A 24,679-nucleotide genomic window follows, 5' to 3' on the forward strand; every position below is an offset into this window, starting at 1 on the left:
AAAGTATTACTATTGTACTGATTTGCTAACAGGTGAAAATTATAACGCTTGTACATCTAAGCCTTCTCCTCATCCCATAAAAACCTTTTTTGGTGCACTTACAAAGCTGTTAGATCATCTCCTTAACCCTAACCCTACCCTAACCCTAACCCTAACCCGAAATCACAGTACTATTAGTTTCATGTTTGAGTTGAGTCTACTGAATAACAGACCTCTTTGTTACGGTTCAAGTACAGGCAGCTGGTTTAGCTAAGTCAACACTAGATACTGTAGAATTGCTGTGCATAATACTGTGCTACTGTCATGCCAAATAGTAACTCCCCTTCTGTTGTGAATGGTATAACCCCAGCTACCACAGTGAGTCTGCTGCTTACCTTTTGTCACTGAGAATCTGCCTCTCTGCAAAGCAAGAGGCCACATCATTTGCTTTTTTTGTTGCTGTGTGAAGACATTTATTTTCGCAGGGAAAATCCACAATGACCATGTACAAGGGAAAACGCAGAAATCAAAGGTGTAAGTAGATTTATAAGGTGCAATAGTTGTAATAGTTTATCCTATTACTCAGACACGGTAAGCGGTGTTGTTGATAAAAGTACTCTTGATCAACTTATTTTTAGTTTTTATTAGACCTTAAAGATTTAGGTATACAAATGAAGAAGGCTTTTATTTTAAGCATTGTAGCATACTTTGGAAAAATGAAAGTAAATAAATGAATACTAATGTAAGCTGTTTTATCTGTAAATGTTCATCTATGTGCTGAAAAATACACTGCTATGGCTACAGTCTTTAGTGGCAATAATGTAGTCCTAGAATTTGTAGTATTAACCTACTGTAAAAGGGACATGCTATTAGGAGCACTCACTTATTATAGTGCTTGCCAGAAAAATAGAATAAATATGTACTGTAGAGTTTATAAACAGCTGTCAGTGAAAAACATTTTGCTGGCATATACTGTAATAACATGTAAAGGTTACATATTGAAGTAGTTTAGATGACACAAACAAAACAGTGAATTGTAAATGATGTATGTACATATTGTCTCTGTGGTTCTAACTTTACACGTGTGTGTGTGTGTGTGTTTAGTCTTCAGTATTCAGTGTGATACATTTAAAATGTATTATAAACCTCCCAGACCAGCCAATTAGGCTCTCAGTATAGCAGTCATTATCTTACAGTTGATGACTTCAGAGATTTAGAATTAGAATACTCTGCAAGGCTATTCCCGCAAGATAATTGACCTTGTCTTTTGTTGTATGGCCACAGCTAGGGACACCAATGTCAATTACATTTTTTTTCCAATGAGAACAAGATATTCTGTGCAAGTATGTTTTGGATTTATTTAGTACACATAAGCTTTGTTAGGAATTAATGCTAGAAAAAGCGAGAGTGTATTGTCTACATAGGTTTTTTTTATTAATTTTTTTTACACTGGTTATTATTTTCAAACGGATACTTGAGTTGTGCTGTTAACTCTTGGGCTTCTCATATTGAGGGTAAAACGTGCATTACTTTGCACACACAGACACAATATGTGTTTTTTTACTGGGACAGCTGTTTAATTATAAAAAATAAAATGCATGCACTTGGGGAACAATTTTTCTGCTCTCCCTTTTGTAACATCCCAGGGATTTGCAAATATGACCCCACCCAGCCCTCATGTTGAAAATCAAGGGACCCTACAGCACGAGCCCTTGGGAGGAAACTGGACAGACATGACAAACTGTACACAAGCTTGTATACTCTGCCTAAAATACTTTTAGTGTTTTGGTTTATTTGCTTTATTTTTATTTAAGAACTACAAATATTGTACATGGTTCTACCAATTAAATAAATAAAATGTGAAAAACAGGCTGTTCAAGGTGAATGCTACAGCTTTCCATCAGCTGAAGAATAATGAAAAATACACTTTCCAAATAATGGAAAAAAATGCCAAGGACTGCTTGAAATAGAAATATTCCCAAGGAGTCCAAAATCTACCGTGTTAGCACACAATATCTATATTGTAAATACCTTTACATCAAAAATGGACTTTGTCAGGGTTATGTTTTATTTGAGGAGTGAGCAGAAGTTAAGAGTGTGCTTCAAGGCAACTGAAACTGCTTGGCAGCTGTGGTAAGGGTGGTCTGGGAGTAGCAGCAGATGTGACATTACTATACAGACTATATTACTATACAGACTGAGGTAATTGTGAGTTAAGAATGGAGTTTCTATTATTCTATTCGTTTGAATAAAATAGGAAAACTTTCATTAAGAGGATTTAGAGGCTGTAGGCTACAATTACATGACTGTGCAACGGTGCCAAATGACTCCAACAGCATATATTTATTTCAGGGATTCAATAGATGAACAGCACTAATGCACAAGGCTGCTGATTCCTATTATTCCCCATGAGGAATGCATATCCCCTGTAATGGCTTTGGCATGTGTACTTATGTATGTCACACATTTTTACATGCGAGTGCTGCTTATCTAACCGCGATGGCTAAACATTCTTTAGCTTTTCTTATTAGAATCTAGGTCATGGTGATGTACATGTGTTGTTTAGCCTCTGATTAGCTTGCATAATGAAGACAATATCTTCAAAGCTGCTTGATGGAATTTGATAAAACTCATATTTACTCTGTTAAGTAAGCAGTAGCAAATGTGTTTGTATGAAACTACACTGATGTATATTACAGGTTTATAATACATATTGATGTTTTAACTTACAATTTTTTTCCTTGAATAAGTTAATCTTGCCCTAATAACCAAACGTTTTCTGTTTGTTTGTCCAACACAAGCTTCTCTCAACCCAGGATCTAGGTGTCACCAGACTTCACTGATGCCCTTTTCAGTGGCCAGACGGATTCAGGGATCTAGGGATACTGAATAACATTCATTTTATACTTATTACTATAAGTGTTGAAATGTTATCAGAAAACATTCTAACTTATTCAAGGAAAAGTACTTCAATTGTACCTTCAGTGGTCCATTGAGTAAATGCACAACTGCATGAGTGCAGGGTGAGTCACATGATCAGGAAATTGCTGGTTTGAATCCTGGTTGTGATGAGGAGCTTGCAGGTTGGGGAGGAACAAAATGGCTGGGCTTAGTTCCATTGTCCAGGCGGATATTTCCTAGGGTTAGACTTTGGCTTTGAAAAGACTGCTTTATATTCTATTATATTATACTACATTATATTGTATTGTATTATATTATATTATAAACACATTGATTATCTCAGGTATTGCCTTTCCATTAAATGATGAAACTCATAGACTACAATTATTAACATCTATAGGTCTAATTATTTTAATAATTATCCCTCACAATCCAAGTTTTGTTTCAACCAATTTATCATCATCATCATCATCATCATCATCCTCCTCCTCATCATCATCATCATCGCAGCTACACACTGTTTAAAGTCTCAAAGATCAGCTTTAAGGGCTGTTTTATGAATAGGAAAACAATGTATAGTTAAAATTAACATTTAGGAAGTAGTTGTCAGAACTACTTTACTTAGTTTTAATATTTTCAAGGCATAAATCTACTTGGCTTCTGTATTTCAACTTACTTTGAAAAATTCTTGGGCGGTTTTCTCTATCACAATATGTATAGTGACTCAGCAGTCTTCCACAACAACATCCTTATGTTCACAGGAATATTGTTCTGGGGTTTTGAGGGGTTTTAGCATTTTTGTACATTTCACCACAATTTGCAATTCTGTTTTAAATTACACGAGCATGTAAATACTCTCTCTCTCTCTCGAACTGTAATATAGCTTCAAATCTCGCGAGCAAGAACAATTCTCTGTTTCCAATCTCGCAAGCGTGTTACAGTCCAAAAAAAATGTTGGAATTTGCTGCCAGTCAGTAGTTGGGGTGGGTTTAAAGTATTCAGAATGAATCAATGTGAAAAACAAGTCAGGAAGGAAGGACATTGCCCAGCTGCACTGGAAAAGTTTTTTTGTTTGTTTTTTTGTAGGATATTTCGTTAATTTTTTTCACGGGAAAAGGGGTCAAGCAATGTGAATACAGCAACCATGTCTATTGTTTTTGCAGTGCTTATTGTATCAGGCTATTTTATCGTTCTTTGTTGGTTATATCCAAAAACCAAAAGCCATAAATATAATATAACAAGCTGGAGGACTGTTATTTCATCAGGAGGCCTTTTAGAGAAAAAGCTTTCAGATGGTAGCTCAGCCCTAACAACCCAGGCAGGGAATCCACTTCTAACGCTGTCCATCGCTGAGAATTAGCTACAGATGGGTTGCCCATAAGCATGACTGTAAAAACCACATGGGTTACCCATCACATGCTACAATGTGTTCGTTATATTTTTCTCAGTTAAGTTATGCTTTTTAATTAAATATACACACAATGGGATGTGTTATTGTAGTTCCACAACTTTATTACTCAACATAGTGTAAATTACAAAGCTTTGAAAAGCGCAGCATAGAAACCATGTTCCCGAGACATATACCCCTGTACTGCAGTTTCTGGTTGAAATAAATACCTATGCTGCGGGGGGGGTACTTAAGAGCCCTGGTTGAATACTACTGAATTAGATTATAAAAAACAGTTTAATGATGTTAGTGTTTTGTACATCTAGCTACTTAAGTGTCATTAGCACATTTTTTCCTGAATACCCATTACAAAACTTGAAATAAACAACTCAGAAATGTGCTATCTCTATGTTGCAGCAATTCACTTCATGAAATCTTCAGGACTTTAAATCATCCATTCTCCTTTAAATGTATTGATGCAGAAGAGATCCAGTGTTCTTCATGAGCAGTCATGCAAGGGTGTGGATTGTGCTCTAAAAGCCAGCTTTTGTGCACTGTGTTAGCCTTAAGAAGATGCATTAGCTGTCTTTGTTTGACATTCACTTTGGAATATATATGTATATATTCCAAACCTACATATATATTAATGTATGTAAGTTTTACCTAGTATTCTAGTATTTTGAGACAAGTCTTACAACAATGCAGGCAAGGTTCCCCTTCTTCCAGTAGGATCTACCCTTGAACGTGGTAAGACTGAAAGCGGTCAAAGATCAAACAAGATTCAGTGATCCAATGGGAGATAAACTTGCAAGGGGGTTGCAGGGTGATGGAGGAGAAAATATGTCGAAGATATTTCAAGAAAGGCAGGCACCATATCTAAAAAATGGTGTCAAACTAATGATAATATAAACTTAAGGGGCTGTAGCCTAACCCCTAGAACAATGGCAAGCCTTCTGCCATTTACTGTACTATCCTGTCTATAATTTATGTTTGATTATCCAAGTGTAATTAGGAAGACCGTGACAGTCGTAATAAAGATACGTTTACTCAGAGCATGTGAATGCACATTTAATTATTCAAACTAATACAGAAGAATGCGCATTCAAACACTGGAACAATGCTCGCACTTTCTGGCCTGTAAAAGAAAATATGCAGTTGTGTATGGAGATAATGTTAGGAACTGACCTTCTTTTGAAATGTTTAAATTACGGGTTGCTTGTTGAAACCGGCTCTGTAGTCAGTTCATCTGAATGATGCTTTGGGGCTTACTGTTCAATCAGCTAATTCATTCATGTAATAGGTTTTTATCAAGCTAGCACATACAAGATGAGATTTATTTTCTTCTCATTTTTAAAAGTGCACGTAGTGAACAGGAATTAACTGCCTGCAGTGAAGCTGGAGCTAGAGCCTGGGCAGAGCAAAAATATTAAATCCAGATTTACTGTTGGATGAATTCATGTAATTATAAAACCTATTTTTTCTTTTTTCTATTCTGATGTGATGCTCCACCGCCTTCCAGAGCATTAGAGGTTATACTACATGCCATGCATAGGAATAGAAAACTGTGACAAGCTCCAAGTAATACCTAGGGGAGCTCAAGACAAATGCCACCCAATCCTGCAGGGATCCACAGAAATGTGTTCCTTAACGTTAAAGTCGTGGGACCCGAATGGCTCTTAGCCTATTGTGTTCAGCTGCTTCTGACATTTGGAGGACTGATGGATTTTCCAGTGTAGATTGTTTTATTATGAAGAGAGCTCAGGTCAATGTTCGCCCTTTATAAGAAGATGCTTCATAGCCTGCAGGGTGAATATTGATGGGAGTTTGTCGATTCACAGGAGAAATTCATGAAATGAGAATTCTGTGGAAAAGAGACATCCCAGATCACCCTGCCATATTAATATTTTAAATTGCAAGTTTACGCATATGCAAAGTATTACTATCTCTCACAATAGAAATAGTGGCTTTCTTGCGCCATCAACACTTTTTGTTTGTTCTGTTATTGCCTGGCATCAATTTAGCAAGAGTGGAGACATAACACTATTAAGTAATGATGTAAGTGTTGAGTATAATGTTAATGGATGCTTAGTTCATTTGAAATAAATAAGGTATGAATTTAGAATTAGTAGTTGTTTACACGTATTGATTGTGCATTGTTACTTAATTAAATAAAATAAAACATTATCCATTTTAGTTTTGAACATGCAGCCAATAGATTTTCTGGATGTCCTTCAAAATAAAATCTGTATGTATTAGCAACATGTATTTAGCAAAGTTATTTTCAAAATAATTACGTTTTGTTTAAAGTAATGTCTCAAGTGTATCCTCCAAGTACATCTGATACACCAGAGTGTAACTATTAACCTACTCCCCTGCAACACTCTGCCTCTAGTCCATCAATAATATGTACCGCATGGACTAGGGCAGTGTTGCATGGAAACAAACTCATGATTTTACAGTACTTTTACTTTCATTTAAAATTAACACCAAAACTAGCCTCTTAGTGAATTAATCGGTGGCTGAGAAGAACTTAAATAATGAGCTAGGGACAAATTATATAGGACAGGAAGGTTACCTGAACCTCACCTGAAAATACATCACTGGATCTGCCCTGAATGGTAAAGAAAATGTAACTTTTTATCAGTTATCAGTGTCTGCTGTTTCAGTTTAAATTCTGGATTTTCTGTCAAGATTTTGAATGTATCTGTATTTATCAGAATGACTGAACACACACTCAGGCAATGCCTTTTTCTAATGGCACCATCCTATCTAATGTCATTGCTGCCCACAGGCAGTTTCCAGACCACTGCAAAAAGTATTTCTCAGTATTATCACTTGCATGCAATATTGATGCATCAATCCCATGTTTATCACACCACCCACATATAATGGTCTATTTAAACAATCTTACTATTACCACTGTAATACTGAGTTAATCCACTGTAATGCCTCACCAGTGTGTGTCATTTTATAGTACGGTAATTAAGGAGGGGGCTATGCTAATATGTCAGGCATTATAAGAACCATACTATCAATTAAACGTGCACTGCATTAAAAAGGGTGTTCACAACAACTTAGTAAGATTTACCTCTGAGGATGTGAATGTAGTTATTTGTTAAATTCTTTCCTTACAGTTCCCCCCAGTATAAAAGAGATTTGTTAATGTGCCAATATGCTGTTGTCACTATTGCTAATTCCAATGAAGTTGATATGTTTTTGTTAAAATACTTTCCAACAGTGAAATTTGATACAGTCATCTTAACAACCGTAAGCTAAGGCTTTTTTGATTGAGCTACATGGACAGTTTGGCTGAGATGTTAGTGCTTTTGTTCAGTGACAGTATGAAGATGTGTAGTCTTTGCTATATACTGCATTTGTGATTTAGTTTAAAATCTGGACATTTGTCAAGATTTTGAATGTATCTGTATTATTTGTCATCCAAAGCGGGGAACTACTGTATCCAAGATAGTTTGATTAATAAAAAGTAAACATATCTGAAAAATATAACATAACATCCATTATCCTAGGTTCTGACAGAAACCTGAACATGAAATGTAATATACATTGGCTAAGTTAACAAGGGTCTTTGAATTGATGGTATTCCCAGCCGGTACTGCTGGATTTTAAGACTCAAGATAAAGTCAGTGTAACCATGTATCAAACGAAGCTGGACAAGCCAAGACTCGATCTGTCTCTTCCAGCTTCAGACATGAAACGTCAGATATTTCAGTCTCATATTTAAAATCAGATATTTCAGTCTCATATTTAAAATAGTTGAACTATGTGGGTACTGTGTATTACTTTTTATCTCAGTTTACTAAAATGTAAAAACTTCTCCTGGTGACCCCATTGTCTATTTTTAATGAATTAGGCTTCGCTTCATAAAGTGCAGAAAAGTAATTATATCCCATCCACCCTTTTAAAACCAAACCTTTATTTCACATGTTTAAAACTATCTAAAACCAATGCCCCTTACCTATTTGAAACACAGCATCCTATTAGAAAAGTAATTATCGTCCCGCTACAATGGGCCTCATTTAAGAAAGGGCACTAAACATTATGGTGCACCATGCAATTAGTGTGCACGTTCATGATTTCCGTATTTACTATTGCAATTTTATTCATTAGCATGCGAAATAGTGGGCATATTATGGTGCACACTGATTTTTATTGCGCCACACTATGCTAATCAGAATGAATATGTGATTAAAAGAGAATTGTGATATACAGAGAATTGTGAGGGTCTGGAACCAACTCCCCAGTAATGTTGTTGAAGCTGACACCCTGGGATCCTTCAAGAAGCTGCTTGATGAGATTCTGGGATCAATAAGCTACTAACAACCAAACGAGCAAACTTGTAAACTTTCTTATGTTTTTCTTCTTATGTTCTTATTTATATTTACTAAAGGGCGATAATCGTAGTGTGCACCTTAAAGTGAACAATAATTAGTTTGAAAACCAGGCTTTAACCACTGATAGGCGCTCTATTTAAACTTATTTTTCTGGGCTGAAATCTATTTGACATCATGGAGGCATTGCATTAAAGTTTTCATATAGAGCAGTGAAAATGACCTGTAAATAACAGGTTAGATTAAGCGTTAATAAACATGAATTAATGTTAGAATTTCTTAGATTTTATTTTACAGTTCATAACATTGGTACAAAAAATAGCGTGGTAAAATAAAATATTGGACCAAACAAGGCATTAGAATTGAAAGCAACCTCCTCCACTAGAATTTCTCAGCATGCAGTTTTAGTTTGCGTTGCCTCTGCCTGTCCCCTGCTGAGTGCTGTGTCTGTTGATCGCTCATTTTCGGTCAATGTAAGCCACCTCCACCTTCACAATAAGCCACTGAACAAAAGATACACCTGGACTGCTTGGGCTTTTTATATCACGGTGATGGTATATAAATTAGCCAAACAGCGTGCACGAAATGAATGTGCTCTCTGTTAGAAAATGGGACAGTAAATTTAGATTTATGGTGCATGTTAGGCTCGCTACTTAATGTGCACATAAATGCAGTCCTGCGACCACATAGATATGGAACAGATAATCGAATTATAGAACTGTATATACAGTAAATATTTGCCTGTATGCTGGCTATAGTAACAGAGGACAGAGATTGACCTTGAAAACTGTTCAAAGATTAGCACAGAGGATGTAAAAAGCAAAGCAGGAGCAGATGCAATCAATTTTGTTTGATTTCAAGTTACAAGTGAAGAAGCAGCTATCAATCAGTTTGAGAAAGTGGCGACCTCTCTGGCAACCTCTACTCATTTTTTACACAACTCAAGAGTGCAGTAAATCACAGTCTTAACAACGGCAGCTGCTGCTTTATTTCAGGAGTTTATAATCCCTGAACAAGCCTCTACAGGATTGCATATTACCAAACTATTTCCATGGAAAAAGAAAAATAAGTCTCACCTTTATCGCTCTCTATTTTGGTAGTACTTTCGGGTTGTGTGTGTTTCCATGTAGTTTTCTTTTAGCTAGAGAAAATCTCCTTCCAAATGCATATAACCTAATAAATATTAAAATACACTAGGGTATATTTTTCTGTCTGACTTAAAAGTGGCCTTGCGTGACGACTGATATCATACAGCTTTCTTAAACTGGTTTCCACAAACTTTTTAGGCTGTGTTAAAGCACTGCAAGCAGCCTGCCTCATTTGGACACCATATTTTTTTTAATGAAAAAGCACAACAAAAAAAAAAAACAGACATAGCATTACACAAATAATAATAAAAAACAACATTCCATAAGAAAGCTCTGTGTACTATCCTTGTTTTATTTGATAAACATTTTAAAGTTATTATTATTATTATTATTATTATTATTATTATTATTATTATTATTATTATTATTAGTCATTTAACAGACACTTTTATCCCAAGCGACAGAGACTCTGCAACAGCTGCTGCAGAGTCACACGTCTCATCCGAAGGATATATACACACGTGCATATATAATATACAAGATTTCCTATAGAACCGTAGCTTCAGCAAATCTGATCTTTATAGCCTACGAACGGAGCTAAAATACCAGCACTTAAAGTCTTTAGGTTAATTATATATTTAAAAATATATCCAGTAAATCAGGCTACCCTATTCGCTGGGTTTCCCCCCACACAGTATTCTTAGTGTTATAATAATAATAATAATAATAATAATAATAATAATAATAATAATAATAATAATAATTACGTTTTAACATAATAATTATATCTTGAAAACAGAAATATGATTACGTTATAATGTAAATCATTACATTGTATTTGTATGTTTCTCCCACAGATATCAATATGGCTGGTGAACCAAAACCCTACAGACCAAAAGCTGGATCCAAGAGACCTCTCTCTTCCCTTTATAGGTGAGGTGTAGTTACACATAACCAAACTTTAAAATGTTTCAGATGTGGCCAAGCATCTGGCTGAACTTGGACAAATGTGGCCAAAAATGTTACACTTGTGATTGCTGCAAATACTTTAATCTGTCACTGTCCACTGATGATAATCTAATTTCATGCACCACAGCAAATGAGATGGTTTCTGTTGAATGATTTTTTTCTGCCAGTCAAATGGAGGAATGTTTAAATCTTATCACAGCTAATTTAAAGGATAGCTTCAAATATGAAAGTGTTCAAGTGCACAGGGGTCTCCAGTGGCTCACCTCGTAAAGGAACGGCGGCTAGCACCGAGTTCTCGGTCTTGGCAGAGCACAGGGTCCAGTGCATTGGGTAATCCGTTTGCACAGGCTCGGAGGGAGCTAGTTTCCTACTGGTCAAGTGCCCAATCATTTCAAACAGAAACCTCCCAGGCTGGGTCCTTGTAGTTTGGTAACATTGGATGCTTTTGTTCAGCGGATGAAATGAATTAATTGGCTGAACACATTGATCGCACATTGATCTCCAGTCCTCTGCATCTGTAAGTGGGATGCAGCAACCAGGCGACATTCAAATTGGGAATTTCGAATCAAATTGAAATTGAATGTTGGTGTGCATTCAGTAGTTCTCTTCTTTGTTCACTGTTGGCGTGAACCATTACTACAGGCAATTTCAATAGTGTTATCCTGTAATATTGACAAATTTCAATATGCAAGGGTGTGTGTAACACAGCACAATATAAATACACCCACTTGTTTATTTTTATACAAATCATTACTCCTGTACTGATTATCTGTCTAGTAATGAATGATTTTGCCATGTTATAAATGGCTTCAGAGAAACCTACTTTATTAAACTGTTATGCAATACTAATGCGGATCATCCCAAAGCTACTCTTGTATAACACAATAAATAAGACACTGAAATATGTAAAGACAATCATAAAAACTTTCAAATATTATTTTATGTTACTACATAATGTAAAAAATGTACAAAAGGTGACCTTTTTAGAATGCTTTAAATGTTAATTATTTGGAGCGTTTCCTGAGATTATGAAACTGCTGAATTTATCTTTGAGTTCCAGATCTATGACTCATCTGCATGTACAGTAACTGAACAGCATTTAGAAAAGGGTGAAACAGCACAGAGTAGTACACTTACTGTGTGTGCATGAGTGATTGGTTACATACATCAATTCAAGAGGGCAGCAGTGTGGAGTAGTGGTTAGGGCTCCGGACTCTTGACTCTTCAATCCCAGGTGGGGGACACTGCTGCTGTAATCTTGAGCAAGGTACTTTACCTAGATTGCTCCACTAAATACCCAACTGTATAAATGGGTAATTGTATGTAAAAATAATGTGCTATTGTGTAAGTCGCCCTGGATAAGGGTGTCTGCTAAGAAATAAATAAATAAATAGATTTTCTTATAATAAAATGCAAACTAAAACTACGATTTGAAATCTGAGGTACTGGTATGGGAAACAACAGGCATGTGTTAATGATGTGATTCTGCATTGGAGACCTTCTGTGTGTTTCACTTTGAATTCTATGTTTCTGTCTATGTGAAAAGGTAATACTGTAATTTACATTTTATCTTGACAGTCTATTATAAATGAGGCTATACCAACCTACCTAGAATTTTCATCAGCAACAATCTATACAAAGGCAATTGCTCTAGAGAGGGAGGTATTTTTCCAAATGTGTTGTGCTATAATTTGTTTGAAAAATGTATGCATTCCAGTTAGAAATGTTTAATGAAAATTGTATATTATCAAAATGAACGTCAGTAGCTGCATGAATACGTTTACAGCAAGCTTTTTACTGCAAGGCGCTGCAGCACAATGATCAGAATTTCTGACAAATCCATTTAATCTGCAGATCATTTCCTCCAGTTGTATTACCTGTTAAAAGGATCATCCATCACCAGTGAATGTTAAAGGCTCTGCTTGCTTTCCACTTAACATTTTTTAAAGGCTTATTGCAACTATGTTTTTCTGTGATTATTTCAGTCCACCAAAATGAAAGTATGTTTTCCAAAAACGTGATAGAAATGTTATGAGGGAAAAGCATGATCTCCTTTAGGAACTGTCATTTTAAAATTATGATTATTTTACATAACAGAAATAAACATCTCAAGATGCAGCAGCGTTATATAGTGCTCAGGGACAGAAGAGGAAAATACAAGTCTTTCAAAAAGAAAGACTAAATAGAAGTATTTTAACAATAAGAGAATAATCAGGATGTACTGTATCTGACATCTAATTAAAAATATATGTATATATAATAATTGTTGAAATTGTTGCCATCTTTTTGAGACTACTGTTTCTGCATAATATTATAATGTCCTCTGGAATTGGGGCTTTGACTTTCTAAACCTCTGAAATTGTGTTGCCACATTATTATTCAATGTGTATTATGGGTAAGGCACTGGTTAGCCTGGAGGGTAACACAGGCATGGTGCACTTTGGAAGAAAATTACCCAGCTGTGTCATTTTCCTGTAGTTCTTAAAATGTTGACTGTGTTATGTGAATACATGACTTGCATGTAATGACACACTATCCCTTCTGTGGTGTCTAGAATAAGTGCCTGTTTCTATGACAACAGTGCCTATTTTTTCACCTATTAATCACCAATAGGTATTCCAGGAACCTCCTCTCTAAAGGGTTATAAAGAAAAAGTAAAGCAAAGGTGATTTGGTATAGAATACAGTCCTAGTTATAAAAATAACAAATTAAGTCTTTTTTTTTTCTTGTTTCTACAGTGGTTATGAATTTGATTATGACTACTACAGAGATGATTTCTACAATCGGTGTGTATTTTCTTTTTGTTTAAATTGGATGTTACATAACATACTGCTTTTGTGTGTGTGTGTGTGTGCGTGTGTATATATATATATATATATATATATATATATATATATATATATATATATATATACACACACACACACAATTGTTTTGTTTTTTTTAAACAGTTGAAAGAATGATCACTCAAACTGAATTACTGTATGTTAAAATTGCTAGATTTATTGAACTGATTGTACCACAATGTTTATGGCATGGTTTATTTTTGTTGTTTTCACTAGGTTTTTATGTCGATTCGACTCCGTTTATTGGTAATACAGTTCTAAAATTGATAAACTATAAACTAACATTGAGCAGCGGCAATAGTGAAACATTTACTCCGGTTCATTTTTGTATTGCATTACAAGTCACATACTGATTCGATAGTAGTCAGACACCTCCCATGATAAACTTTTATAAGGCTGCAGCCAATACTAATCGAGCTTACTTTACTGTAAACAACACAAGCAGACAGGATACAGAAAGATGGCAATGGAATCCACCTTATATCAGTTTCATCTGCTTTAAAAAAAAATACTTTTCATCATTTCACCTCAAGTGCTGGAAAGCTAATTTGAGTGACCAGATGTTATTGTATTGCAGGAACAGCCTAATGTACAATGTTTTTCTTTTCTTTTTTGTGTGTGTGTTTGTTAGGTGCTTTTTGGGTGTTCAATCCTTATGGTGCAGGCTGTAAACTAGTTTCTTATTAAATACTTCACTTGCTTTGATTGTTTCACATCGTGTCTTGGTTGCCAGAAGGGAAAGTGATGACAAATCTATATTTATAAATCCTGCCCTTCATAACCTAGTTTTCCTCTGTGGCTGGGGAAGCATCATGTCTGAGATATTAAAGTTATAACAAGCACATATCAAACTAAATGACAAAAGGTGCTAGCTGTTTTAAAAAAAAATGCCAAATCATGTTTTTTGTGAAGGGCCTCTGTTACATATCTAGATTGTAGTACTTTAGACTATGTTATGTTTAAACGTATATTAAAAAGTTGCATACGTTCCTTAGATCCAGGTGTAATTTAGAACTATTTGATTCTCAAGGACAGTCTGTCATTGAATTAGAATGAGTGCAAGAAAAATTCTAAAATGAGATCCGGCCAAAAATGTATTCCACTCTGCAGCATCAAAAATGAAAATCTTTTTAAAATTCTGCATCTCTCAACATTGGTTGTGTAATTCAAGGTGGCCAACCCTGAGTAATATCAGTGAAAATTGGTGTCTCTAGTCTATAGCACTGAATCCTGATGCTTTTGAAAGGGTTATAAATTCAGCTCCCAGAACACACAGTGGCTGAAAACATGACCCAGGTATCCGTGGACTCCCTTCTACAGATTCAGTGGCATCCTTTTCAAGGGTCGAATCCACCTGAAGTTGTTTGTGTCTGTGATCCTGGCAGGCTGGATGGTTCAGACTCTCAATTGGATATAATGATGACTGTAGAGGTCACTCATCCACAATTGCCTGGACTATTGTTTTGAATAAATTGCCAAGGTTTTCATTCCATTCAGCTCCTGTCAACAGATCCTGACCGATTGTCTGGAAGCAAATTGAGAGCATATTATACCTGTCAACATTTCTGTATAATAGCTGTCTAACTTCTAGAATGATTTGCAAACATGATAAGCTGTAGCTGTCAGGTAGAATGCATCTGCCTTTTGCTTACTGCTTCTGAAATTACATTTATCAAACTGTATGATCTTGCCTGCTTCGCTTTTCATTGTGTATGATTCGGAGTAAATGAAAAAGGGATGATTTTGTAATATACAAAACTAAAATACACGGTCTACATCTATCTCATATGACATTCGGGAAAAAACTGCTGACAACATTGTTGAGTTCAGCCAATTGTATATATCTCAATATTCAATAACAGTGGGGAATACTACACAATACCCATGTCTTCTCTTGTAAGTCAATCACTTGTCGCAGTATTAATCTTTTTGTATAAATGAACGAGATGCACTAAGATGAAGTCTGATGTTGTTTAATTTCCTATATGTCATTTCACCTTGGCAGTGGCACCTGGGTGAAAGCTTGTTATTGGCTGCAAAGCATGTCAATCAATAGGGCAAGCAGCTGTCTGGTAAATGACAGGAAAGGCATTGAAAGGTTGGGGAGAAATTATTTCTCCAAGTGAAATGACCAAGGAAATAAGCACGAGCTGCCTTGCAGACACATATTTCTTAACATAGTTTAGTACTAGTAGAGGTCATGTTTTAAAATGAAAACACATGTTTGTTAAATCATTATTAAATCATTGTGTTAGCTAAAATGTCTTGCTTGGAGAGTGCATGGTTGCTGGTTCAACCTGGCCACCACCTGCTAAATGTGGTTATAGTATTTATTTTCTAATTATACTGTAATTAATGCCACTAAGTTTTTTTTGTAACACAACTAGGGTTTTAAAGAATAAAAAAACAAAACAAAAAAAAAATCTTTACATTTTTTTTTTTTTCCTTCAGGCTATTTGATTACCATGGCCGTGTGCCCGCACCTCCACGTGCAGTGATCCCATTGAAGCGGGCTCGGGTGACAGTGCCCTCTACACGCAGAGGCAAAAGCAGCTTTCCTATAAAAGGGGCATCAAGATCAATGACAGGCTCCTCGTCTTCAGGACCCAAATGTAGGTTTCACAACCAAGAATGCCAATGTAATATCTTCATTCACATCATTCCTATGAAAAAGGGAGGGGAAATTAAATATTTACAAACCTGTTTCCAGGGATTTCACGAGAACATTATATCTGTGGCGTCTAATTGACTTACTTTAGTGTAGATTTGATTAATTTGAGTTGCATTGCAAAGGGGCTTTTATATACCAGTATTCATCATTACTCAAACATGAAGTGAGCTGTTCTTGTCATGGAAAACCAAGGCGTTCTCCATGCTTCTTGTGTGTTATAACTGATTAACAGTTTAAGAATGGGTCCCATATACTGGAATATTGGCATTAAGGGCTGACTGACATTGGAATCAATAAGACTTAAATGAATGGTATTGTCAGCTTTATGGTTGTTGGTAATCACTATTGAGATGAGAAACCAATGAATGCCACAACAGTTTTTCAGCTAATCAATACAGAGCAGACCTGTTTTATTCTTTGTGTTTCAAATGTGATCAATTATTGATTCAAAATAATAGCAGACCTGTTTAAATGAGACACTTACAATGCTTGATAGTCACATCACTGTTCTCACATGTATTTAGATAGTTCAATTGAAAAAGATTAAAACAGTCTCTACAAAATGACTCCTATCTCAAAACCACACTGCGTATAATTTTCTTGTCAGCTTACAAAGATTTGCATCTCAAGTAGTGGGAAATTAGACAGCGAAAGTGCTAAAACAAGCCAATTGATTAGTTTGTGTTTTTTATTCTATGTTTGTTAAAGTTCATCACAAACAGCAATACAGTACATTAAGGTTGACAAATTGCATGGCAGAATCTTGCTTTACATTTATGTTACAGCTTGATTTGCAGAACTATAGGGCTGTCTATTCAAACATACTGACTAACATGTGTGGGTCTTGACTGATCAGTCTCCTTGTAAAACTGAACAATGTATAGAAAGATCTTGGTATACCTGAATAGATGATCATCCCCTCTTCGAAAGTAGGCAACACATTTAAATAAACAAGACATTTCTTAAATGCAGTGGCACAGGAATGCCTTTCATTTTCTACCAATGCAGAAGAATGACTGCGTTTTTCATTTGACTCAGATATTCAGGTTGCATTTTAGGTTCCGAGACACATCACGTGTGAAGCATTGTAACATAGATGCTGGCTTCTGCACTCATATAAAATCAAAACTTCACCCTGGGGCAGGTGTGTCTATAAAAGCAATATTTAGAACTGCAGCATGATTTAAAAAGAGAGCACTATCTAGAAATTGAAATTATTATTATTTTTTTTGTTTACATAAACAGTCTAGTAAAAAAAAGGACATTACTGAACAGGCATATAAAAGTTTTTTTTTATTAATATTATAAAATCATATGCATCTTGCCTCGGGCCAGAAGAGAGTTGTAATAGTAAATCCTGTATTTATATACTGAATATAAGGAGAAAATAAAGGTGTGGAAGCGCTGAAGTGAAGCATTTTCATGCTTGACATCCCCCTGGAATTACTTTTCTTGTTTTGGTCTCGGCAGAGGGATTGGGTGTGGAACCCATCATAAGGCACCTGTGTAAGTCGCCCTGGATAAGGGCGTCTGCTAAGAAATAAATAATAATAATAATAATATGAGCTGCTGTTGACTTAGGTTGAAATGAAATGAGATTAAAGCCAAAAGTGAGTGTGTGAAGAACAGATGAGGCTCCTCCTGAGGACTGACACCATTATCAAAAGAGAGCAGTGTCATAGCCAGCAAACGAGTTTATTCAACCCATTTTAAATACAGGGGGAATGAAAACAAATGTGTAAAGTTTTTGCTCCTATACAAAACCGAAGAGTTTCTAAAAAAAAAATGTTTGTGAAATGATCTTATAAATCTTACCTGTCATTCACTTCCATTCCAAGTTGTAGCAAACAAGCATTATTTTCATTAAAAAAAAATTATTTCTTACTTTCAGGTAGTCTGTTACAATTGCACTTCCCAGCTTTATAACGTGACATAGGAAGTGCCAGTTGTTTCTACTCTTTTTAGTTTATTTCTTCAACTTTAACTTTAAGAGTAGCAGCATGTTAATTTGCAAAAGAACTTATAACAAAGAAATAATAATGAGTCTATTTTGATAATCCATTGCATATTGAGATGAATAGAAAAGCTTCCTTATGAATCTTTGTATTAGTTGTGCTGTTCAATTATAATGGATTGTTAGCCTTCAAAAATAACTATGGTATCATTTTGAGCTGCATTGCATTCAATAAACTGATGCTTGGCACAACATAAAAGCATAATTGATTTGCTACATAACCTTTATTGTATTGTATCTTGCTTTGAAGAACCTAATACATTACACTTCTGATACATTTCTTTCTGTCTCTGTATTTTGTTGTAGGCTGTTTTTCCTAGTCTGTTTTTCAACAATATTTTTTCAGGCCAAAAAGCTATTAATGGCACTGGAATTGCTATCCTTGTATGTGCCTTAGCAACGTATATTCTCAGGACAGGATGATGTTGCTTCGATACAAGTGGGAAAATCCTATTTTCAGTTTATTTAGGAGGCTGTGATCCTCCTACATAAATTATATTTTCATATCATATCTATAGAAAAGGATGAAAGCGTGAGTGTCCGAATATATAGTCCTCATTACGGTAGCCACAAACAGAAATCAAACAACTGTATTTAATATATCTGACAGGAATGTAATATACTGTTGTGGCAGGATAGCATCACTGCCCAAGCTGTTACCGGCAGGAAGGAGAGACTCGGAGACAGAAGCTGCAGTTTAAAGCGCACGTTTATTAAACACACACAACAAATAAACAGGGCACGAGAGCCAAAATAAAGATTCAAACAAAAGATTGAACCTTTGAAGCCCACCCACGCCCACACCCTCACCCACCCCTCACTCCTTCTGTACAAAGCAAAGGCACTCAATTACCTAATTGGGGAATGGCCACACCTGTGATTGTTGGCAGGGACAAATTTAACCCCAAACCTATTTAGCCCTGCCACATCTGTATATATACATGTACTGATGGGCATTCATGAAGTATTGTAGTTATTCCACAAATGACTCAAACACAAGCACTGTATAAAAAAGTTATTCAGCACTAGAACAAAACTGGTTGTATTTACATCCTCAGAAGTGGATACAGTACTCCACGAATGTTTGTGGATTGTTCTTAATATATTATATATTTCTATTTTTCATTTTTTCCCTTTCAGATTCATTTTAACTATACATTTTGTTATCAGTATGGACTTGTTTAAAGTGATAGACCTGTTTAATTCTTGTAAGGCCTTGGCAGTCAGTATTGTTTTTTATTTTTAAGCATAATTTCTGTCTTCGATGACATGGCTGCTGGCTGCATCCCACTGATATCAGCGTTTACTATATAATACAACATATATCATATACACCATATATATCATATATCATATACACCATATATATCATGCACCTCTTCAGGTGCCAGAGATACTCTGTCTTTATGAATTTCACAGTCGCATGACTATTATTGGAAGAAACTGAACTCATGTTAGGAATATTGATAGAAAAAGACGATTGTATTTTTACATACTGTAAATGTCACTAACTGGCCTAAACTCATTTTTGATTTTTTGGTTGATTGAATTATTTTATAAATACCTATGAAATCTCCTATCATTCCAAAAAACAGCTCTAATAAGCTACCCTTCAGCTGTGCTAGTGTCCTTTGAAACACATGTACTGTACACTGAACCTATAGATATTGTTTTGTAGCTAAATGATCTTGATTTATATTTGCAACTCATTTCCATTCCCATGCACACGACTCTTAAAGGATAGTAAAGGATACTTTTCAAAATGCTTTGAATGGATATGCTGTTAGATGTAAACTGCTTCTTATTAAGGAAAGAAAAATATGATTGTTGTAAAAAGTACATGTTTTGACATAGACTGTCTACAAAGAAAAGCTTTTCAAAATGTATTTCTAAATATCTTCTTTTAAAAATGCACCCATTTACAGCATACATTGCATCAACCATTCTTTTGTTTAGTCCCTGGCAATTTCATGCCTTTTATTTATTTATTTTTTCTAACACCCAGAACAAAATAGGAATGGAAGTACTTGGATAAGAACAGTGGGGTGTCTTCCAGTAACCATAGAAACATAATTTCAGAAGCAATCCTAAAAACAAAACCACTGATTAAATGCAATGTGAAGTTGAAAGAGAGATGGAAAGTACAAGATATTGAAAATAAAAACACACAGAAAAGGCATCACAAAACTGAATGAAAATTAAATTTCACATCAGTGTAATTTTTTGTCTTGTTAACTGGTTCAAAATATTCTCAAAAATATAACCTGTCCTTTACCAAATGGGATGCTGAGCACATGTGAGGTGGGTTTAGCACCAAGTGCCATTCGTGGCTGGACCGTGACTCCTGTAGGGCGTGACATAATTATTATTATGGTATAAGCTCTGGTCTAGCACTCTGCCTTGCTGCCTGTAGTAATGTTGGTGAAGCTGACACCCTGGGATCCTTCAAGAAGCTGCTTGATGAGATTCTGGGATCAATAAGCTACTAACAACCAAACTAGCAAGATGGGCCGAATGGCCTCCTCTCATTTGTAAACTTTCTTATGTTCTTATGTTCTTATGTAGTGAAGAGTTTCTACCTCCTTGATTTTAACAGTGTCAGCATTTTTTTGTATTTATTTTGCATTGTATTTCGGTACAGCACCCAGTCCCGTTATATCATTTCAGTTCTACTTCATAATGCTGAGAGGGCCCAACTGGAAACCAGAAAGCTGCGTATGCAAACTAGATTTGTTCAGAAACTAACGAATATTGACATTCCAACATTTGGAATAGCGGTGGCAATACCATCAATTTCCTAAGTGTGTTAGCCCCTGTCTAAGCATGGCCCCTTATCCTACAGTGTCTTGGGAGGTGGAGCCATGACTGGACTTTGAGACACTGCTGCAGAAAGACTTCCAGGACCTGTGACATGTCTTATAATTAAGGCTGTATTTTATTTTCACAGTTATCACAGATTTCACGATTTCCTTGAAATGTACCCATTGCTATGTAATATGTTGTTCCCATTGTAAATATACATATTTTTAATCACTTTAAAATAAATATAGCAAATGTTTGCCTTATTGACACACTACCTGTTACACTGCATTTAAGAACCTGGCAGTCGGTTTAGTTTTCTTCCTGTAAATGATTGAACACACTGCATAGAGCTGCAGAGTTTCTTTAAAATGTCTTAAATGAAAAAGACACCAGCTGCATCAAAGATCGGAAATATTTCTGCTAAGAATCGCTCTGTCCAGTGCAAGGGGACATTTAACATGTCAGTTGTTATTTTTACATTTATTTATTTATTTATTATTTATTTATACTGGGGGATAATGTGGAGTAGTGGTTAGGGCTCTGGACTCTTGACCAGAGGGTCGTGGGTTCAATCCCCAGTAGGGGACACTGCTGCTGTACCCCTGAGCAAGGTACTTTACCTAGATTGCTCCAGTAAAAACCCAACTGTATAAATGGGTAATTGTATGTAAAAATAATGTGATATCTTGTAACAACTGTAAGTCGCCCTGGATAAGGGCGTCTGCTAAGAAATAAATAATAATAATAATTCACTGATGGTGACATAAAAAACTAAAAATTCTGCAATTTAGAATTTACTGTTTTTCAGGCAAGCACTTAAATGTTTAGGAACATATGTTGTATAAGTCTAGAGAAAATGTTCAATTTTGAATGTGACAATGCTATTCTGCTTTAATACATATTATGTTAATCATTAAATATCTTGAAATACCTATTTTATGGCCGTGAAGTGTCGCTACATAAGCAATTTTTTTAAAATCGGGAAACAAATGCAGACCTATTTATAATAAGAAAAACTCTCTCACATTAAACAAGAAACGTCAGGATAAACGATCAGCAGAGCAATAACTGGATTCATGTTTTAAAACAAAACGGGGGGGGGGGGGGGGGGGGGGTGCATCTGCTCTGAAACGCTGCTGGGTGCTTTTGTTAAGAAGAACCCTGCTGCTTCACACAATTGTATGAATTTCAAATAGTAGAAATTGGGTTCTGAAAGGAGAAAAACCGAAAGGGATGTGTTGTTGTTTTTGCAATCGTTTTCTTTTTCTTTGTCTCAACAGTAAAATCAGATGATCTGCAGACAATCAAAAAGGAACTGATGCAAATTAAAACAAAAATTGATTCCCTGCTGGGCAGACTGGATAAGATTGAGAAGCAGCACAGAGCTGAAACTGGTGGGTAAAATTATATTTAATCGGAGACAACCCATCAGGAAGTAAATTAAAACGACGCAGTTATCTGTCATTTTGACAGATACAAGATAGGTAACAGGAATGCTTGATCATATAACATCCTCACATGAGTACGTTAATGTTAATTCAGACTAATGTGGAGGGTATATAGAGACTTCAGTAGACATTACTCATAAAAAAAATAATTGTATTTCAATACATAGTGTTCAGCAGAAAAACTGCATGTCCATATGTCTCTCTTTACCATAGTGATTATAGGCTTTCTAATCACTACTGTGACCTTGGATGTTACTTATAGATAGCTATTCAGTGTAGGTTTCGTGCTCCGTTATGACAAAGTATTAAACATACTGTTTTGTCATAAAATGCCTTGTATCAGATAGAAATGAAGTTATATTAAAATCACAGTTTAATTATTTTTATTTTTACTATATATTATAAAAATGTAGTACAGTGCTGTGTATGATTCAGCTGAGCAGATATCAAGCATGTGTCATACATAACCATATATGAAATTCTCTCTCTCTCTCTCTCTCTCTCTCTCTCTCTCTCTGTACATATACAGCAATGTTCAAAGGAACACATGATTTACAGCAAGACGACAAGTGGGGATTGTGCCAATTTTCACTCAGACCCATTACTTACTAAATACACTGGTATCCCTCAATAGATAATCGTCTCCTCTTTAAAAAATATGCTAAATATTTGAATAAGACCTCTAAAAAGTAGAATGGTACCCCAAAATGTTTTTCTAGGAAAGCAGTACAACTGGGGATGGGGAGTTTGTTTCTGGATAACTTCACTCAGACTACTTTCTCACTAAATATCTTGGTATCACTGAATAGAAAAGCATATTTAAAACTATGCAAGAGATGTTAGAACAGTCTCTCCCACAAGTGCTGTGGTACACCAAATACGATCAATTTCTACCAATGCGGAATGGATGGGTATGACATTTTCTCTTCATTTTACCCTCAAAAATAGGTTTCTGGCTCAGGACTGCCAAGGACACTACATTGAATACTGTACCAGGCTTGGCTGTCGCCACTCAAGAAAATTATTTTTTGGGTAAAATAGAGAACAAATGCTCTACCCAGTCATTCAGCATTGTTAATAAATGAATAATAGTTAGGGTACAGCTGAACTTGTGAGACGGATTGCTCATTAAAATCCTTAGCATATTTCTAAAGACATTTATCTTTAAAAATTGCATCTTCTGCCATTTATTTAGGGCTACCAAGATATTTAGTCTGAGTGAAGTTATCTGGCAACAAACTCCCCATCACCAGTTATACTGCTTTTCTAGGTGAATAACATTTTGGGATACCATTTGCCTTGTGAGATGTCTTGCTCATTAAAATATTCAGTATTTTTAAAAAGGAGATGGTTATTCAGAGATACCAGAGTATCTAGTAAGTAAGGAAAAATAAGCAATACAATCCCCTCACCTAGTCTTGCTGTAAATCAATTATTGTTTCCAAAATGTTGAACACCACTATTGATAGTAAAAGAAAGACAGAGAATGTCATATAGGGGTGCTGTACAATACAAACCTGATATCCACTCCATGACTTACTGACTGCTCAATTAAAAGAGAGAATAGACCTTTTTTATTTCAAGACTGGTCAAAAGCGTTTTGCTCTTTTATAATGCTAATCATTGGACTGCTTAATCCACTTAGTGTTTCATCTTATTCTCAAAGATGTTCAGAGAAAATATGAAGGTACCACAGAGTCTATTCATGAAGAATCCATATCTGAGAATGCAGACAACTCTACAGAGGAGCCAGGTGAAGGAGGTCCTGATGCTGACGTTGATGAAATGACTGATGGGATAGAGGAGGATTATGATGAAGGCGGCAGTAATGATCTGGTAGGTTGCTAGACTGCACATCGTGATGTGAATTATTAACATTCTTAAATGCACCTCTGTGAAGCTAGTGTACAGTGTACTGTAGACACACAAATTACAAAGGAAATGATAGCATGCTTCTCGACTTTTTTTTTATCATGAAATTCCATATATATATATATATATATATATATATATATATATATATATATATATATACATCTCCCATTCTGTACTGGTTCAAGCACAATAATGGAATGGGCTGTGTATCTCCAAAACATTCTAGAATGGGCCAGTTTATGTGGATCATATGCAGTTTGTTTCATTATATTTTTCAAGGTTAACAATCAGTAGCTATTCTCAATAATTTTTTTTAAATAAATGCAGTATATATCAAAAATGCTAATAAA

General features: G+C 35.4%; 1 protein-coding gene across 10 annotated transcripts in view; it reads left to right on the top strand.

Moving 5' to 3' along the window:
• Positions 1 to 24,679, top strand: part of LOC117400632 (RNA-binding Raly-like protein) — a 166,165-nt gene that overhangs the window by 135,276 nt on the left and 6,210 nt on the right. For 6 of the 10 annotated variants that reach the window (XM_059023119.1, XM_034000850.3, XM_034914828.2 and 3 more), the window contains 5 exons: positions 10,562 to 10,637; positions 13,412 to 13,459; positions 15,971 to 16,131; positions 22,287 to 22,400; positions 24,121 to 24,290. In XM_059023119.1, the coding sequence (XP_058879102.1) occupies positions 10,562 to 10,637; positions 13,412 to 13,459; positions 15,971 to 16,131; positions 22,287 to 22,400; positions 24,121 to 24,290 (569 nt within the window). Of the gene's footprint in view, positions 1 to 362; positions 514 to 10,561; positions 10,638 to 13,411; positions 13,460 to 15,970; positions 16,132 to 22,286; positions 22,401 to 24,120; positions 24,291 to 24,679 lie in introns of those variants that run through there. The other 4 variants (XM_059023120.1, XM_059023121.1, XM_034914832.2 and 1 more) reach the window with 3 other exon arrangements.

The sequence above is a fragment of the Acipenser ruthenus genome, chromosome 4 (genome assembly GCF_902713425.1).
Source record: "Acipenser ruthenus chromosome 4, fAciRut3.2 maternal haplotype, whole genome shotgun sequence".
Classification (NCBI taxonomy): Eukaryota; Metazoa; Chordata; class Actinopteri; order Acipenseriformes; family Acipenseridae; genus Acipenser; species Acipenser ruthenus.